At 58.9% G+C, this 14,767-nt stretch overlaps 2 protein-coding genes across 3 annotated transcripts in view; both read left to right on the top strand.

Moving 5' to 3' along the window:
* MTMR14 (myotubularin related protein 14) overlaps window positions 1-6,592 on the top strand; it is a 32,231-nt gene extending 25,639 nt beyond the window's left edge. Inside the window, 2 exon segments of the mRNA XM_071550437.1 lie at window positions 2,891-3,046; window positions 6,237-6,592. Of these exon segments, the coding sequence (XP_071406538.1) occupies window positions 2,891-3,046; window positions 6,237-6,414 (334 nt within the window). The 3' untranslated portion in view covers window positions 6,415-6,592.
* Window positions 6,593-7,036: 444 nt separating this feature from the next.
* CPNE9 (copine family member 9) lies at window positions 7,037-14,243 on the top strand. 2 transcript variants are annotated; one of them, XM_071550423.1, is made up of 20 exons: window positions 7,037-7,147; window positions 8,632-8,672; window positions 8,762-8,808; window positions 9,018-9,121; window positions 9,331-9,370; window positions 9,978-10,054; window positions 10,268-10,331; window positions 10,440-10,543; window positions 10,624-10,728; window positions 11,101-11,142; window positions 11,234-11,309; window positions 11,381-11,434; window positions 11,539-11,600; window positions 11,880-11,926; window positions 12,007-12,188; window positions 12,383-12,510; window positions 12,626-12,728; window positions 12,806-12,863; window positions 13,008-13,081; window positions 13,199-14,243. In XM_071550423.1, exons 1-20 carry the CDS (start codon window positions 7,071-7,073, stop codon window positions 13,349-13,351), a joined length of 1,638 nt encoding a protein of 545 aa, XP_071406524.1. In that variant the 5' UTR covers window positions 7,037-7,070; the 3' UTR covers window positions 13,352-14,243. The 2 variants fall into 2 exon arrangements, with proteins under 2 accessions (XP_071406524.1, XP_071406525.1); XM_071550424.1 differs by lacking the exon at window positions 7,037-7,147 and adding an exon at window positions 7,366-7,387.
* Window positions 14,244-14,767: the final 524 nt, after the last annotated feature.

Here is a 14,767-nt window from a genome sequence, read left to right as displayed (position 1 = left end):
AGACTCTCACCTATAGCATTAACTGGATTGCACTGAGGTACAGTCACCTCAGAGATCTGGTCTTGGTCTCAAGCCAAGCTCAGTTTTTAAGAAGCTCTGCTGCCCTTGCAGTGCAAATACACTATTTCCCATGCCCTGCCTTCCCAGCCTTGGTCCCTGCTGTCTCTCAAGGCTGTTCAAGATGCTTGTTGGTTGTGACACTTCCTCAGGAGCCTGCCTTGAGAAGGCTTTGGGGATAGAGGGGAAAGTCTGCCACAATATCTTAGCTCTGCTGGCCAGGCTCAGATCTCTGTGCCAGGAGAGAGATGACTTGTAGTCATTGCAGAGTCAATCAGTTTATTCAGTTAATTGGCAAGTGTTCTGCTGCCTGAAAGCAAGACAGGGAATTGACTGCCTTGAACTCCTAGACCCAGTGTTGTTAGGTTAGATGTAACCTTACTAGGCTTACAGAGCTGCTTGACAGGGTTGGAGACCCCAGCAAGGGGCTGGAGGGCTAGAGAGTCACTGAGAGTCAGTCTTGTAGGAGGCACATGATGCTTTTATCAGCCTGTTCAAGAGAGGATTCAAGAGATGACTTGATCTGCCTCCAAGATGTGTGTAAGATCGGTCTAATCTTAGCTGACAACCATGGAAAGTGACCAGCACCTGGAAGCTGAGACCACACACCCAAAGTAGGAAATAATTTTCTGTTCACCTTCTTTAACACAGACTCACCTTACTGATGTGGTTGGTTATATTAGGCAGAGGGACATTTTTACTGTCCCTGGTGCCCTGGATCATGGCTTGCAGTTTGGGCACATCTCCTGGGCAGGCTCTGGATACTACTCTCCCTTTTGCAAGAGGTGCAGAGCTCTGCTCAGTTCTTTACACTTTCATCTGGAGATCCTGCTGTAGCCCAGGTTCTCTCCAATTCAGACTTGCCCACTCCAGAATCTTTGTTTCTGCCTGTCTACAAACCTGTCCTCTGTTCAGCACTCATTACTTTTCTAGCAGAATCCTGTCCCTGCCTACTTTCAGTCCATTGAGCCCATTGCCTATAGACTCCTCACTGCTTTAGCTCAATTTCTTGTCACTGCGTGTGACAATACTGTTTTTCCTGTCTGGCTGTGCTGTACTCTCAGGGAGGTGACATTCTCCTCTTCCTTCTGCACTGAAGCAGTATTCCTCCATGCCTCTACCTGGCTTCCTGCACTGTTCCCAGCATGGCACCGTGCTCTCGGCTCAAATGCTTTGCCTGCTTTCCTTCACACTGACTTCCTCCACTTTATCTTCCAAAGGCAGGAAGAGGTGCAGATGTCACTGAACAGGTGCTCCCCTTCCCTTACAAATTCCTTGCTTTCCAGGGAAGGTTATCCCTGTCTGATCTCCAGAAGGTCTTTCTAAGAGTGTATGCTGCACTTTTGCTTTCAGTGAAATGCCCTTGTTCTTACTTTGGCATTATGGGTCCCAGGAAAGACACCTTTTTGCAAAAGGGGTTCTCCCAGTACTCTGACCCTCACTCCTTCATTGGGCAGCCAAAGAACAAGAACTAGTGAAGCTCTGCCCTTCCTGATTTCTGCTGTAATGCCCTTCCAGAGCCTGATCTGCCACACAGGGAGGGGTGTTATCCCCAAACTGAGCTGTGAAGGGAAGCTGACACGCAGAGAGCTGTGTGACTCCCCTGCTTGCACAGCCAGCTCAGGACCGTGCTTCAGACTGCTCAAACTTGGCTGTATTGATCAGACTAGTTAAATGGCAGGCCTGGAATTAGATTAAGATTGCAAATAGGTTTCCTGCTGTGCATCTCTACCCACCATTGCCTTCCAGTCTTGCTCAGGTCCTTCTTGCTGTGGGAGATCCTGTCTTTCTGGCTGTTCTCCTGGTCCCTTGGGGAGCAACTGCAGTGCGCCACTGCTATTCTTAGCTGTGAAGACAGCGTGCAAGTACCTGGCCCAGCAGAGCTGGAGCTGGTGCACTGCTCTCTGCCCAGCAGAACTCAGATAAATTATCCAGAAGATCTTGGTAGTGTGTAATTGAGCAGCTCTGCCACAGGCTGTGCTTCCAGCTATGTACACTCTGGTGTGCAGTAAGGCACAGTAATTGCTTGCTCCCTTGGAAGCCAAGAGCTCTGAGTTTGTCTCAAGTGATTGTGCCCTCTTCTCTGAAATTTTGGAGGGACGCCTCAGATTTACTTAACATGTTTCATGCTTCCTCCTTTCCTGGTGGGAGGTTGCATACATCAAACAATTATCCTACCTTGGCTGTTATCCTGTCCTAAAGATGTTTTGTCACCTGGTTTCTGGCACAGTCCTTTCTTCTAACACAGGAATAAAAATATGTTCAGGTGCTGGGAGGAGGTGCCCTGGGGATATCTTGAGCGTTGGCTCTGTTCAGATCTGGTGGAAATGCCTGAGGAACGGTCAGCTTTCTAACTGCTGTGGGACAAGGATCTCTAAGCCTTTCTCAGCACTAACCAAGTCACAGCCTTCATTCACTGTGCTGCCCTGGGATGTGCGAACAGCTACAACAAGCAGCAGGGGAATGCCCCTTGTACAGCACAACATCCAGATCCATGAGGGATTCAGAGCAAGATGTGCTGTTGCATCTCACTAATGGGTTTCTCAGTTCTGCATGGCCATCTGCTTCTTGCTGGCTCTCCTGTCCAGCTCCTGGTGTGCTCCTGCTGTTTTGTCAGCCTCAGCCAGCTTGGCTCTGCCCTTGCTTTCAAAGGAAAGGCTTGGCCTGGGGCCCAGCCAGAGCTGCATGTTGCACCCTGGTCCCCGAGTGTCAAAGCAGCTGGCACAGGCGCTGCTGGCCGTCCGCCCGGCAGGTCCCTGGCACCAGTGTCCGTGAAAGGCATGTGGCTGAATGACCTGACTGATCGCACCATCTCACTCTCTCTCTGCCCCAGATCGGCGGACCATTCTCTGCCCGGATCTTCCGTTTCCACAGACTTTGGCAGCTGGCAGATGGTGACAGGGTGTGGCAGTATTCGGGAGCAGGCAATCCTGAGCGCAGACGCCTCTCTCCCTTGCAGCTTCCCGGATGAGTTCCCTAGCACTTGCCTGTAAGTGTCTCAAATGCAGAATCTCTCCTTGGGTCTCTTGGCTGGCTGCGAGCACTGGAACTTTTATCACCCTGGCACTTTCAGAGAAGCCTGGGACCCCATAACAAACTGTTCCGTCTTCTCTGCCTTGATGTTCTCCATCCGCAAACTCAGTCCCTGAGCACTGTTTGCTTATGCTGAACACGGAAAGAAGCCAGCACTTTCTCTGCCTAATGATGGGGGAGCACTTTGCTTTCTGTAAGAAGAGGCTTTTCTCTCTTCCCCAAAGATGCAGAATTTGGGCATGATTGAGTGCATTTGAGGATGCATGTTTGTCAGGACAGGACTGATAACCCAGATTTTCTTGCTTTTGGATTTTGCTCACCGACATCTCCCTGCTGGGGTCTGGTCCTTGCTGCAGTAAGAGAAGGGCTTTCCATTTGTGACCTCAATTTTGTCTGGCCTTGCACAGCATCGTTTGCAGGTGCTGCATCTGGCCAGCGCAGAGCCACAGAGACCCTGCATCCTGCCATATCTTGCCATGTAAAATGGCTGGGAGGCAAATGTTCCTCCCCAAATAGAAAGCCACCTCTGGATGCTTGAAAGACTGGAGATGTGCTTTAATTGCTGTTAGAGGAGAACCTTGGCTTGTGCCTTCAGGCTGAACACTGCATCACGAAACTGAAATGGCAGATCAGGGGCTGCTGCTAGCAAGCAGCACAAGAGCTGTGCTGCCAGACACTCAGTCCCTGACTGAGATCTGTGTACGTGCTTTGGAGGCAGAGGGCAAGCGACATGAAACCCAACGTCTCCTGTGAGACAGGCTGGCTGCCCTGGCTCGCTGTCTCGTGTGGCTGTGTGCTGTGCTGTTGAACAGAGCAGAGCAGCTGCCCTCAAGTTACAGTGAAGCTACAAGACCCATGAATTGGCAGATCAAAAAATCACAAGAGATGTTGGACATGGCCTGGCTGGGATTTGCACTCCTCCTTTCCTGCCAAGCTGCTCCTGCTGTTTGGAGATGAGCAAGGGAGCAGAAGAGACTGAAAGATGGGCATCTGAATAGTGATTGCTTTATTTTGTCCCAGACCTGCCTCTGCTTGGGGGCTGCTGAGCACCAGCAAGTTGTTGCTGCCCTTTGAGTTGGATACAACGTCAGAATAGGGAATTCAGTAGGGGAACGTGAATCAGAGTTGAGGCACCTTAGGTTTATGCCGTTTGGAGGGTGGCTGCTTAGGGCAGTGGGTTCAAAGGAAGGGGAACAGTGGTGGTGCTTTTCCTGTGGTTGCTGTGCCCCATTCATCTGTTCACTAGGAGCTGTGAGGTGCTCACGGTCCAGGGACCACTCAGCTGTGGGTGTTGCAATCACCTGCTGTGCAGAAGGGAGGAAGAGTTCCCAGGGACGTTGTGTTGAGCTTAACCTGGGACTTCCACCCTCTCTGCTCTGCATCAGCCCTGTTTGCTCAGGACCCCATTGTGGTTTTATTCCATTTTTTCTCAGCCTGGCACAGTTGATTTTTTTAAAAATTCCATTTAAGTTCCCACTTTGCATCTCCACTGGCAGCAGCTCGATGAAGGTACGCTTTTCACAGCCTACTTCTTGTGCTTGTGTGGGGCTTGTCAGGGCTTACTTTGAGCTGGGGCTTTGACAGCCTCCTCTCATCCCGTACCCCAAGCTGCAGGCGAGCGGGCAGGCTGTAGGAAGTGTAGCGGGGCAGAGTGCCGTGGATTTGGCAAGGAAGCACGACCTGCCTCCGCGGGGAGCTGCTTGGGGTGAAGCGGTGCAGCTGGTCTGCAGGGCTTGGTGTGGAGCAGTGGCTGGCTACTTGACCCTGTGTCTTGACGTGTCTCACTCCAAGAAAGAAACCCAAAAATCCAAATACAAAATCTGCCCTGTAAAGAAGTGTGAGAGCCAAGCCACGGGACCTGACTGCTGCACCCCCTCGCTTACCTCTGCGCGTGACATCTTAAGATCACTATGCTCGGGTGCAAGTGAGTCCTGCCTTCATGGAGCTTATTTTTAATGCTAGCAGGTTTTCAAGTTCCATGTCCTAATTAGGTTGCCAAAAAGCATCTTTTTAATGTGTTTAGATATGTTGTTGCCTTTTTTTTGCCCTCTGGCTTCTCTTTATTATCAGACACAGTAAACAGCGGCCTGGTTGGCTGCCTTGGTATCGCTTGCTGTTTATAGGCCTCCCACCATATCCTCTTGCTGCTGTTTCCGGACCAAAGCTGTTGGCTGTGGGTGGTTAACACTTCCATTCAAATGAGCTGTGCCAATTTATAGCCAGCCCAGGCACTGGAGAGATTAAAGAGAATTTTTTATGGGGAAGGTTCGCGCTGTGCCCTTGGAGTGACCTTTGAGGAACATCTTAATCTCTCTGGGAACCACTGGCATGTCGCAGAGGCACCACAGCAAGGACTGTTTTAGGCCAGAGTGCTTGGAACAGCTACCTCTGAGCCCCAGCCTTGCTTTCCCCTGCTCCCTCAGCTGAAATCTTGCCTTCCCTCTGCTGTCTTCTCTGTGCCCCTAACCATGTGTGGATCAGCTGGAGAGGAGAGCAGGTCCCGTGGGAAGTCATGCCCTACTCTGCTCCTGCTTACTGAGAGCAGCCATGCTGGGGAGCAGAAGTAAAGGGCTGCTCAGCTCTCTTCTTCCTATGCCTGGAGCATTCCTTGGGGCTTTTGTCACCCTGTCTGCTCCTTCTTGTCCCTCTTTCCCCAAAGCTGTCTGAGCTGGCACAAGCACAGTGGAAGTGAGGGGTATGTTGCAAGTGGGTTTGAAAGGACTGTCCAGGCACATGTGGACAGGCTCCATCTGGGAACGCTGTGCCTGGAGGAGAGGGAGGTCGTGCAGAGGCTGATGTCAGCATCCACTTGGCCAAAGCATCACTTTGTGTATGAACTGCGGCCTTGTGAGCACCGTGGTGGTGGGAGAAACTAGGGAGGAGGGGGTGTGTGAAGGAGGAGACCCACAATGAGCAGCAGACTGATGCTGTGAGCAGCTCTGGGTCTTGGATGAGGAGGCAGTGGCACCAGCTGCTGTAGACAGAGCCTTTTGGGGCTGGCACGGCCTCGGGCACTGCAGCCAGTTGAGTACCACGAACCTGCTGCTACTGTGAACAGAGACCCAGCCCTGCTGCCAGCTCTGTGTCAAGTGGGAGGGAAGAGTGAGGGATGGCTGCAGTCACTGACCTCCCCTTCTCTCTCCTAGGCTGGTGTCAGCAAGCGACCGCGAGTCCCGGCTGGAAGAAGTGCGTTCTGCCTTTCTGGCCAGCTACAGCCAGACCATTGGCCTGAAGGCTGTGCCCCCCAGCCCCTCAGGAGCCATCGGTGGCCTCCTCGAGCAGTTCGTGCGGGGTGTGGGACTGAGAGGCAGCAGCACCCTCTGAACACAGCATTTCTGGAGCACTGCCTGGAAAATCGGGGCTGGCGAGTCCCCCAGCAGAGTCCTGGGACCCCCTTTTCGGTGCGGGCACCTGCTGCACCCAGCACCCTCTGCCGGCCTCCCCTGCCTGGGGCTGGGGGGATGCGGGGGCTTCGGCGAGTCTCTGCAGTAAATGACCCCAGCTCTGCCCTCTCCTGCCTCCTCTCTGGGCTGCGGGCGGTGGGTGGCAAGGTCGGGCGGAGAGGGAGCCGCGATGCCGGGAGCGCCGCTCGCTGTAAGTAGCCCGGCACAGCGGTGGCACCAAAATAACGCCGAGCCGGGACCGGGAGGGTGAAATGGGGGCTGAGACCCTTCTGCCCCGGACTGGGGAGTGGAGGTGAGGTCGCAGCCCCGGGCAGGAGGTCCCGCTGGAGCCGGGCCGGGAGTTGGGGCTGAGCCCCTGGGACCGAGCCCCGCAGTGCCCGGGAGGGCGGGGCCGGCGGGAAAGGAACGTCGTGCCTAAGATGTGCTGTGCCTATGCCCGAGCCGAGCCATTCCCGAGCTGTGCGGTGTCGTGCTCGAGCCGAGCCGCGCCGTGCCCGTGCCGTACCCGCCCCCGGGCGCGCCTCCTCAGCGGCGCGGGAGGAGGCGGCGCGGAGCATCGGCGCTGCCCGGGCGGGGATGGCGGCTCCGGGAGCGCTGGAGCCGGCGTCCGGCAGCGTGCCGGGCACCAAGGTGGAGCTCACCGTGTCCTGCCGGTGAGCCGGGAGCGGGGCGGGTGAGCGGGCGGGCGGCGGTTCGGTCTCTGGGCAGGGGTGGGTGCGAAACGCACCAGGATGCGCAGCGGGGCTGCTCGCCGCGTCCCGCCGCCCGCCGGTCAGCCCCTGGTGCCTGTGGCTGTGCGCTACGGGTCTTCCTCGCTCCCCGGGTACCTCTCGGTGCCACGGCTTTTGCCCGGATCTTCTCTGTCCTGCTTTCACCCATACAGACAGGTCCAGGTGGAAACGGGCACCGGGCACGGGTGTGTGCAGCGACCCGCTGCCTTCACCCGGGACTGGGGCGTGGGACGGCCCCGCGCGGGCGATGCTTGTGGGACCTGGGTGATGCCGGCGGGCCAGGGTGATGTCGGCGGGGCGCGAGGTGCCGGCACTGCCTGCGAGCGGCTGCCCGACCCTGCCCGGCTCGGCGAGACCGGTGCAAGGCAACGGGACTGGGAGTAGGGCAGTGTTGGCAATAGCGGGACGAGAGCTGCGGAAGAGGGGCTGCTCCGTGCCCCGGCTCCTAGCGGGGGGTCCGCGGGGCAGCGGCGGCGGCTGAGCCGGTCTGCCGGCGGCTAAATATAGCCCGTCGGAGGCACCGCTGCCCGCGGCCGGGGGTCCCACCCGCAGGGACCTGCACCAGCGCACGGAACCGCCTGCCCGGGTGGGTACTTCTAGCACATCCTGCAAACTCCGGGCCGAACCAGGGGCTGCCGTACCCTCTCCCTTCGGCTGAGCCCCGGCCCCTGCTGCCAGCCCCGCAGACAGCAGGCAGAGGGGCTGCGGGGCCGCGGGACAGGGCAGCTCCGGGCACGGACCGGGGGACCAGACCGGGAGACAGCCCAAGGCAGGGACAGTCTTCGGCTTCGCAGCCCCGCGGCTCAGCCCTTTCCAGGGTGGGGTCTCTCTCCTGCGCGCTGGAGACAGTGGAGCTGACTTAGCCCCTCAGCCCCTGGCCGTGCCTCAGCCCACCCTGCGCTGGCACCTCAGGGGTGCGGGAAGTATCCCAGTGCAGCCAGGTGCAGCCCGCGGCACTTTCCGGTGTCACACCGTGCACAGGACGACGATCAACCGCTCTACCGGTAGCTGTGTCGAGGGGGGGGGGCCCAGTGGCCGTCGGTCCCTGCTCCAAGTGCCTCCTTTCTTCTCACTTCTGCACCCCGCCATTAGCCACGCTCCTGCTGCCGGGGCGCGGCGGGCACTCAGTCGGCGCCGGCGGCACCGAGGAAGGTTTCATCCTGTAAATGGGTTCTCTGTCATACTCAATCATTATCAGCGCTGCTCGCCGCTCGCCCCGCTGTCCCACCAAACCTTGCGGTGGGAGACAGCGTGTCTCCCTGGAGTGCTGGGGCTGTTAGCCGCGGGTGCCAGCACGGCCTTTTGACACGGTCCTGGTCCATTATCAGGAGGGTAGACACGGGGACCCGTTGCGGGGCCAGGTGGGTAGCACTCAAGTTGGCTCACGCCTGGCTCTGTTCCCCCAGGAACCTGCTGGACATGGACACCTTCTCCAAGTCTGATCCAGGTGGGTGGCGCGGCTGGGAAGGGTGCATGGCATGGCATGGCACGACACAGACACAGCATGGCAGCCTGGCTCCCATCCTCTCTCCGCAGTGGTGGTCCTCTTTGTGCAGGGCTCGGGGAGCAGTGAGTGGAAGGAGGTGAGCAAGACCCCTGCTCCTGGCTAATCCCCGGCTGGGTTAAACGGGCCCATATGGCCACCCGTGTCCACGCTAATGATCCCTCCCTGTCCGCGCTAATGATCCGGCCCCGCCAGCAGCGCTAATCCCCCACCGGGATTAGCGCCGAGGCAGCTGCGATGGGGAGGGGTCCTGCCGCGCGGGGGGCATCCTCACCCGTCTCCCTGCAGTTCGGACGCACAGAGGTGATCGACAACACCCTGAACCCTGACTTTGTCCGCAAGTTTGTCCTCGACTACTACTTCGAGGAGAAGCAAAACCTCCGCTTTGACGTGTGAGTAGGGTGGCTTGGGAAGGACTCAGCTCCACTCAGGGTGAGACAAAGCACTGAGGCAGTAATAAATAAGGATAATAAGTAAGGATAATAAAAAAGGATAATAAGTAAGGATTGCAATGGCGAAAAGCCCAGATGGGTGGGAAGCAAAGCTGTATTCTGGGGCACCCTTGAAGGCACTGGCTCAGGGCTTTACTCTCCCACACCAGCTACAACGTGGACTCCAAGACCTGCTCTGCTTTAAAGCAGGTGAGCACAGCCTGTGCCGGGAGGGACATGTGGTGGGACACCCCGAGGTTGTGTGCCCTGTGTGGGTGCTGTCCTGTGGGGAACAGGTGCCCTTTGGAGGGTTCTAACCCACTTTCCATCTCTCCATGCACCATGGGGATTGGCAGAAGGTATGTACGCACTGTGCACCAGCACCTGCTCTGTCCTGGGAACCCAGCCCTGGTGGGGATGCCTGGTGGGTCAGGATGGGGCCAGGACACTCCCTTGGGGTGGCTTTTGTGGGGCAGGATGGGGCCAGGGTGGTCCGATGGGTCTAGGATGCATCCAGGGCACGTAGGGAGGTTCAGGGTCGTGGATGGAGCACAGAGTGGGTTCAGGGCTGTAGACTGGCCCTGGGAGCACAGAATGAGTTCAAGGCACATGGAGTGGGCATCCTGGGGCTGTGCAATGCATCCTAGGCTGGAAGGTGGCCCTTGGGACACAGGGTGGATTCAGAACACTTGGGGTGGCCCTGAGACAAATTGGTGGGAGTTGCTATGGATGTGTAGGCAGCATGAGGTGGGTGTGCTTTGTGGGCAGACTGTAACAAAACCCTGTGGGATCTCACACTGCTGGTTTTGGGGCACAGGACTTCCTGGGGCAGGCATTCGTGGCACTGGGGGAGGTGATTGGAGCCCAGCGGGGACGCCTGGAGAGACCCCTCACGTGAGTCACACCCTGTGGTGGGGTGAGAGGTGGGTGCCACACTGTGTCCCCATTACCTGCCCCATGAGACCCCTCCCTGAACATTCTGTGCTCTGGAGACTCTGGTCACATTGCCAAGTGCCAGCTGTGGGACACAAGCCCCAGCCTGGATCCCACCTTTTGCCCTGGCCTGTTCTCTTTGTCCCCAAGCTGACTGGGTGCCTCTGGTCCCAGGGGGGTCCCAGGGAAGCGGTGTGGGACCATCCTGCTGCTGGCCGAGGAGCTGAGCAACTGCCGGGTGAGTGCCCATGTCCTGGTGAGGAGGGGTCTGCATGGCCCTTCAGCACAGGTGGCTGCTGGTGCTGGGGTTGAGGAAGTGGCTGGCAGTGACAGTCCCTGTCCCCAGGACATTGTCACGATGCAACTGTGTGCCAACAAGCTGGACAAGAAGGACTTCTTTGGAAAATCTGACCCCTTCCTTGTCTTCTACCGCAGCAATGAGGATGGCACGTGAGCACAGGGGCCTGGAAGGGTGGGCAGGGTGCTGGCATCACCAGTAGACAAGCCCCAGCCCTGCCCTGTCCCCACAGCTTCACCATCTGCCATAAGACAGAGGTGGTGAAGAACACACTCAACCCAGTGTGGCAGCCCTTCACCATCCCTGTGCGTGCCCTCTGCAACGGCGACTACGACCGGTATGAGAATAGGGATGGGGACAGGGGCAGCTGTGGGGCCAGAGCAGGGTATGAACACTTCTTGGTGGGTTTGGCCCCACAGCGACGGGCAACTCAGAATTGGGTCCTGACTGTTGTTTTTTTTTTTCTCATTTGCAACCCAAATTACATAAAAGCATCCCTTTCCTTTCCAAAGCCCCCATCATGACCCAAATTTCCCACTTTCCTCCCAGCAGAGCCGCAGGCCAGGCAGGCAGGGCAGCTCTGCTGGCAGCTGGCGGGCAGGGTCCTTGCTCTGGGGTGGGCTGAGGGGCTAGGTGTCCCCAACCCAGGGGTCGGAGGGGCAGTGCCAGCCAGGCTAGTGGCTCACCCACTGCCCACCTTTGCTTTCAGGACGGTGAAGATAGATGTGTACGACTGGGACCGGGATGGGAGGTGAGGCAGGGGACTTTGGGGCACTGCTGCTGCTTCACAAGGTGGTTCTCACTGGGTTGTCTGGCCTTACCAACCCTGCATTCCCCCACAGCCATGACTTCATTGGGGAATTTGCCACCAGCTACCGGGAGCTCTCTCGAGCACAGAGTCAGTTCACAGTGTATGAGGTAGAGCTGTGGGGCAGGGGTGGGGGCAGGGGATACCCCACACTGGGACCAACCCACCCCTGTGCGCACAGGTGCTGAATCCCAGGAAAAAATGCAAGAAGAAGAAATATGTGAATTCTGGCACTGTGAGTGGACCTGGAACATTCCAGGGGCCCCTGTTTTCGGTGGGCTGGAGCTGCTCCACCTGCTGGGATCAGTGACTTACAGGTCTGACCCTCTGTACACGCAGGTGACACTGCTCTCCTTCTCTGTCGAGTCTGAGTTCACCTTTGTTGACTACATCCGGGGCGGGTGAGTGGGGGGCCGGGAGCCCCCTGGCTCCTTGAGACCTCCCATGGGTGAGGGTCTCAGGGCAAGGATGGTGGTGATAGTGAAGGTGCAGCCTGGGGGTGATGAAGGGATAGTGGGGCTGGGGAGAGGGTGCAGGATGGTGCCACCGGGCTGTGGGGTGCAGGCTGGCGAAGGGGGGACCCAGGCAATGAGTCCAGGCTGGGGAACACCCATACTGTGGGGCTGGAAGATGGTATCCCCGTGCCGTGGGGCCAGCAGCCTCCCTCTCTCCCCTCCAAGGACTCAGCTGAATTTCACCGTTGCCATCGACTTCACGGCCTCCAATGGTGAGTGCAGCTGGCGTCTGGGGGATCCCCGTCGCTGTGGGGCTGGCCATGGGGTGGGTGTGATGGGCACTGTACCGCAGGATTGCCGTCACAGCCCACCTCACTGCACTATGCGAGCCCCTACCAGCTGAGTGCCTACGCCCTGGCGCTGAAGGCAGTGGGGGAGATCATCCAGGACTACGACAGCGACAAGCTCTTCCCTGCCTACGGCTTCGGTGCCAAAGTCCCACCTGATGGCAAGATCTCTCACCAGTTCCCCCTGGTGCGTCCTCCCTGTGGGGCAGGACTGAGGGTGAACACAGACGTCCTGGCTGTGGGTCAGGACTGGCCATGGGGTGCCCACAGCAACTTGCATGGGAGGGAAAGCACACTGGCCACAACCTGTCCTGGCATCCCGCAGCCTGGGGGACACCAGGAGCTGTAGTTTCCCTCCAAGCACCCATCCCTGTCCCCTAGAACAACAATGCGGAGAACCCCAGCTGTGCTGGGATAGAGGGCGTGCTGGAGTCCTACCTCCAGAGCCTGCGCACCGTCCAGCTCTACGGTCCTACCAACTTCGCCCCCGTCATCAACCAGGTGGCTGGGTGAGTGCTGGAGGACTCTCCCCTTTGTCATCCCCAAATGCCATTGATCCCACAGCAGGGACAGCTGCCTCACACCCGTGGGGTACTGGAGGCACCCCATCCTTTGTCCCCATAGGACAGCCGCCCAGGTGACTGATGGCTCACAGTACCATGTCCTCCTCATCATCACTGATGGCGTCATCTCCGATATGCTGCAGACCAAGGAAGCCATTGTCACTGTGAGTGCACCCTCGTTGCTGTGAGTTCACTCCAACTTGGCCACTATCCCAGCTGACACCCTGCCTCTGTTCCACAGGCTTCCGCCTTGCCCATGTCCATCATCATCGTGGGAGTGGGCCCAGCTGAGTTTGAGGGTGAGTCAGGACTTGTGGACACTAGGGAAGGGGAATGGAAACATTGTCCCTTCCTCTGGGACCCCAAAACCACCCAAATGGATGGTGTTTCCATCCCTGGTTTTTGCCCCACCGAGGCTGGGTGACACCACCTATCACCCCCAGCCATGGAGGAGCTGGATGGTGACGAGGTGCGGTTGTCTTCCCGGGGGCGGTTCGCCGAGAGGGACATTGTGCAGGTAACACTGGCATTGAGCCCAGTCCCACCACTGGGGTGAGAGCTGCTCAGCCCTTCTTGCTGACCCTTGTGGCCAAAGGTTGTTTCTAACCGGGCTGCAAACATCTTGCCCTCAAAGTTTGTGCCATTTCGGGATTATGTGGACGACTCGGGCAACCAGGTGCTGAGCATGGCTCGCCTGGCCAAGGATGTGCTGGCTGAGATCCCTGAGCAGCTACTTTCCTACATGAAGACCCGTGACATCAAACCTCGCCGGGCAGACCCCGAGTAGCTCTTCCATGAGCTCTGGGACTGGCTGGTGGGGCAAGGATATGTCACCTTTCCTCTGTCAGTGGCCAGGGCTTAGCCATGGAGATGTGGCCCCACAAGGGGGGAGAGAATCATCTGCTACAGTTGGTGAAAACGGGGCTGTGACTCTTTTCTGGCAGGCGAGACCAAGGCTGGATGTCCGTGGCTGCCTCTGAGGTCCAGCAGCATGGTGGGGCTGGCTCAGACCATGCTGTCCTGTCCCTGGGGCAGGGCCAGCACCTGGCTCTGCGCAGCTGGGGGGCCACAGTGTGTGTGTGTGTGCAGGTGCGCACATGCGTGTCTGTGTGTGTGCGCGCGTGTGTACGTGTGTGTGTCCGTGTGTGCGCGTGTGTACGTGTGCGTGTGTGTGTGTGCGCGTGTGTACGTGTGCGTGTCCGTGTGTGTGTGTGCGTGTGTACATGTGCGTGTGTGTGTGTGCGCGTGTGTACATGTGTGTGTGTCTGTGTGTGTGTGTGAGTCTGTGTACGCGTGTGTGTAGGTGTGCATGTGTGTGTCACGGTGTGTGCATGTGTGTGTCGCTGTGTATATATGTGTGTGTGTCTGTCTCTGTGTATATAGGTGTGTGCGTGTCTCTGTGTGTGTCCCGGGAGGGCAGCCTGGCGCCTGTCCCAGGGGAAGACTGAGGCCGGGTGCCTGCCGGGGGTCCCAGCCCTGCTGCTCCTCGGGGCAGGGGTCTCACCCCGTTCCTGCCTGTGCCCCGTTCCTGCCTGCACTTCGCTCCTGCCTGCGTCCCCTCCTGCGGCCCTGCTGGCCCGGCCTGCCCCCCGGCCCGCTCCGGGGTCCCGCAGCCGGGGGTGCCGGGGCGGAGGGCAGGCGGGTCTGTACCGCGTTACCCACAGTAAATAAACTACTCAACCCGGTCTGCTGCCGTTCTGGGGGCGGAGGGACCGGGGGTACTCGGGGAGCCAGAAGAATCAGGGGAAGCGGGGGCGCCGAGGGAACCGGGGGGGCAGGAGGACCGGCGGGGGGTCGGGGGGAGGCCGGGCCGGGGCGGGGCCGGGAGGCGGCGGGGTCTGTGATTCGCGGCGGCAGATTCGCCACCATCGGCGCGGCCTGGCCCGGCCCGGCCCCGCCGCCCCCACGTGGCCTCCCCTCCCCACCCCGCTCCGCCGCCGCCGCCGTCCCCGCCGTCCCCTTCGTGCTCTCCGCCGCCGGTGCCGCTGCACGGCTGTGCCGTGGCGAAAGTGCGGTTGCTAAGGCCGGCGCGGCGCTTTACTCAGCCGGCCACCCCGCGCCAGGCGCCGCCGCAGCTCCATTGTTGGGGCCGGCCCGGGCCCGCCGCCGCCGCCACCGCCGCCGCCGCCGCCGCCGCCCATGGAGCCGCCCGCGCGCTGAGCGCGGCCCCGCGCCGGGAGCGCCGCCGCAGGGAGAGAGCGGC

Source organism: Pithys albifrons, chromosome 3 (genome assembly GCF_047495875.1).
Source record: "Pithys albifrons albifrons isolate INPA30051 chromosome 3, PitAlb_v1, whole genome shotgun sequence".
Taxonomy (NCBI): domain Eukaryota; kingdom Metazoa; phylum Chordata; class Aves; order Passeriformes; family Thamnophilidae; genus Pithys; species Pithys albifrons.
Note: the sequence above shows the minus strand (reverse complement) of the source record. Positions and strands in the feature narration are given on the sequence as shown.

Bases quoted from the DNA above. Each gene is read 5' to 3' on its own strand.
- CPNE9 (XM_071550423.1), top strand. From the start codon at position 7,071: ATGGCGGCTCCGGGAGCGCTGGAGCCGGCGTCCGGCAGCGTGCCGGGC. The intron at 11,435-11,538 runs GTGAGTGGACCT...CTGTACACGCAG, and splicing joins AATATGTGAATTCTGGCACT to GTGACACTGCTCTCCTTCTC. The intron at 12,729-12,805 runs GTGAGTGCACCC...TCTGTTCCACAG, and splicing joins CCAAGGAAGCCATTGTCACT to GCTTCCGCCTTGCCCATGTC.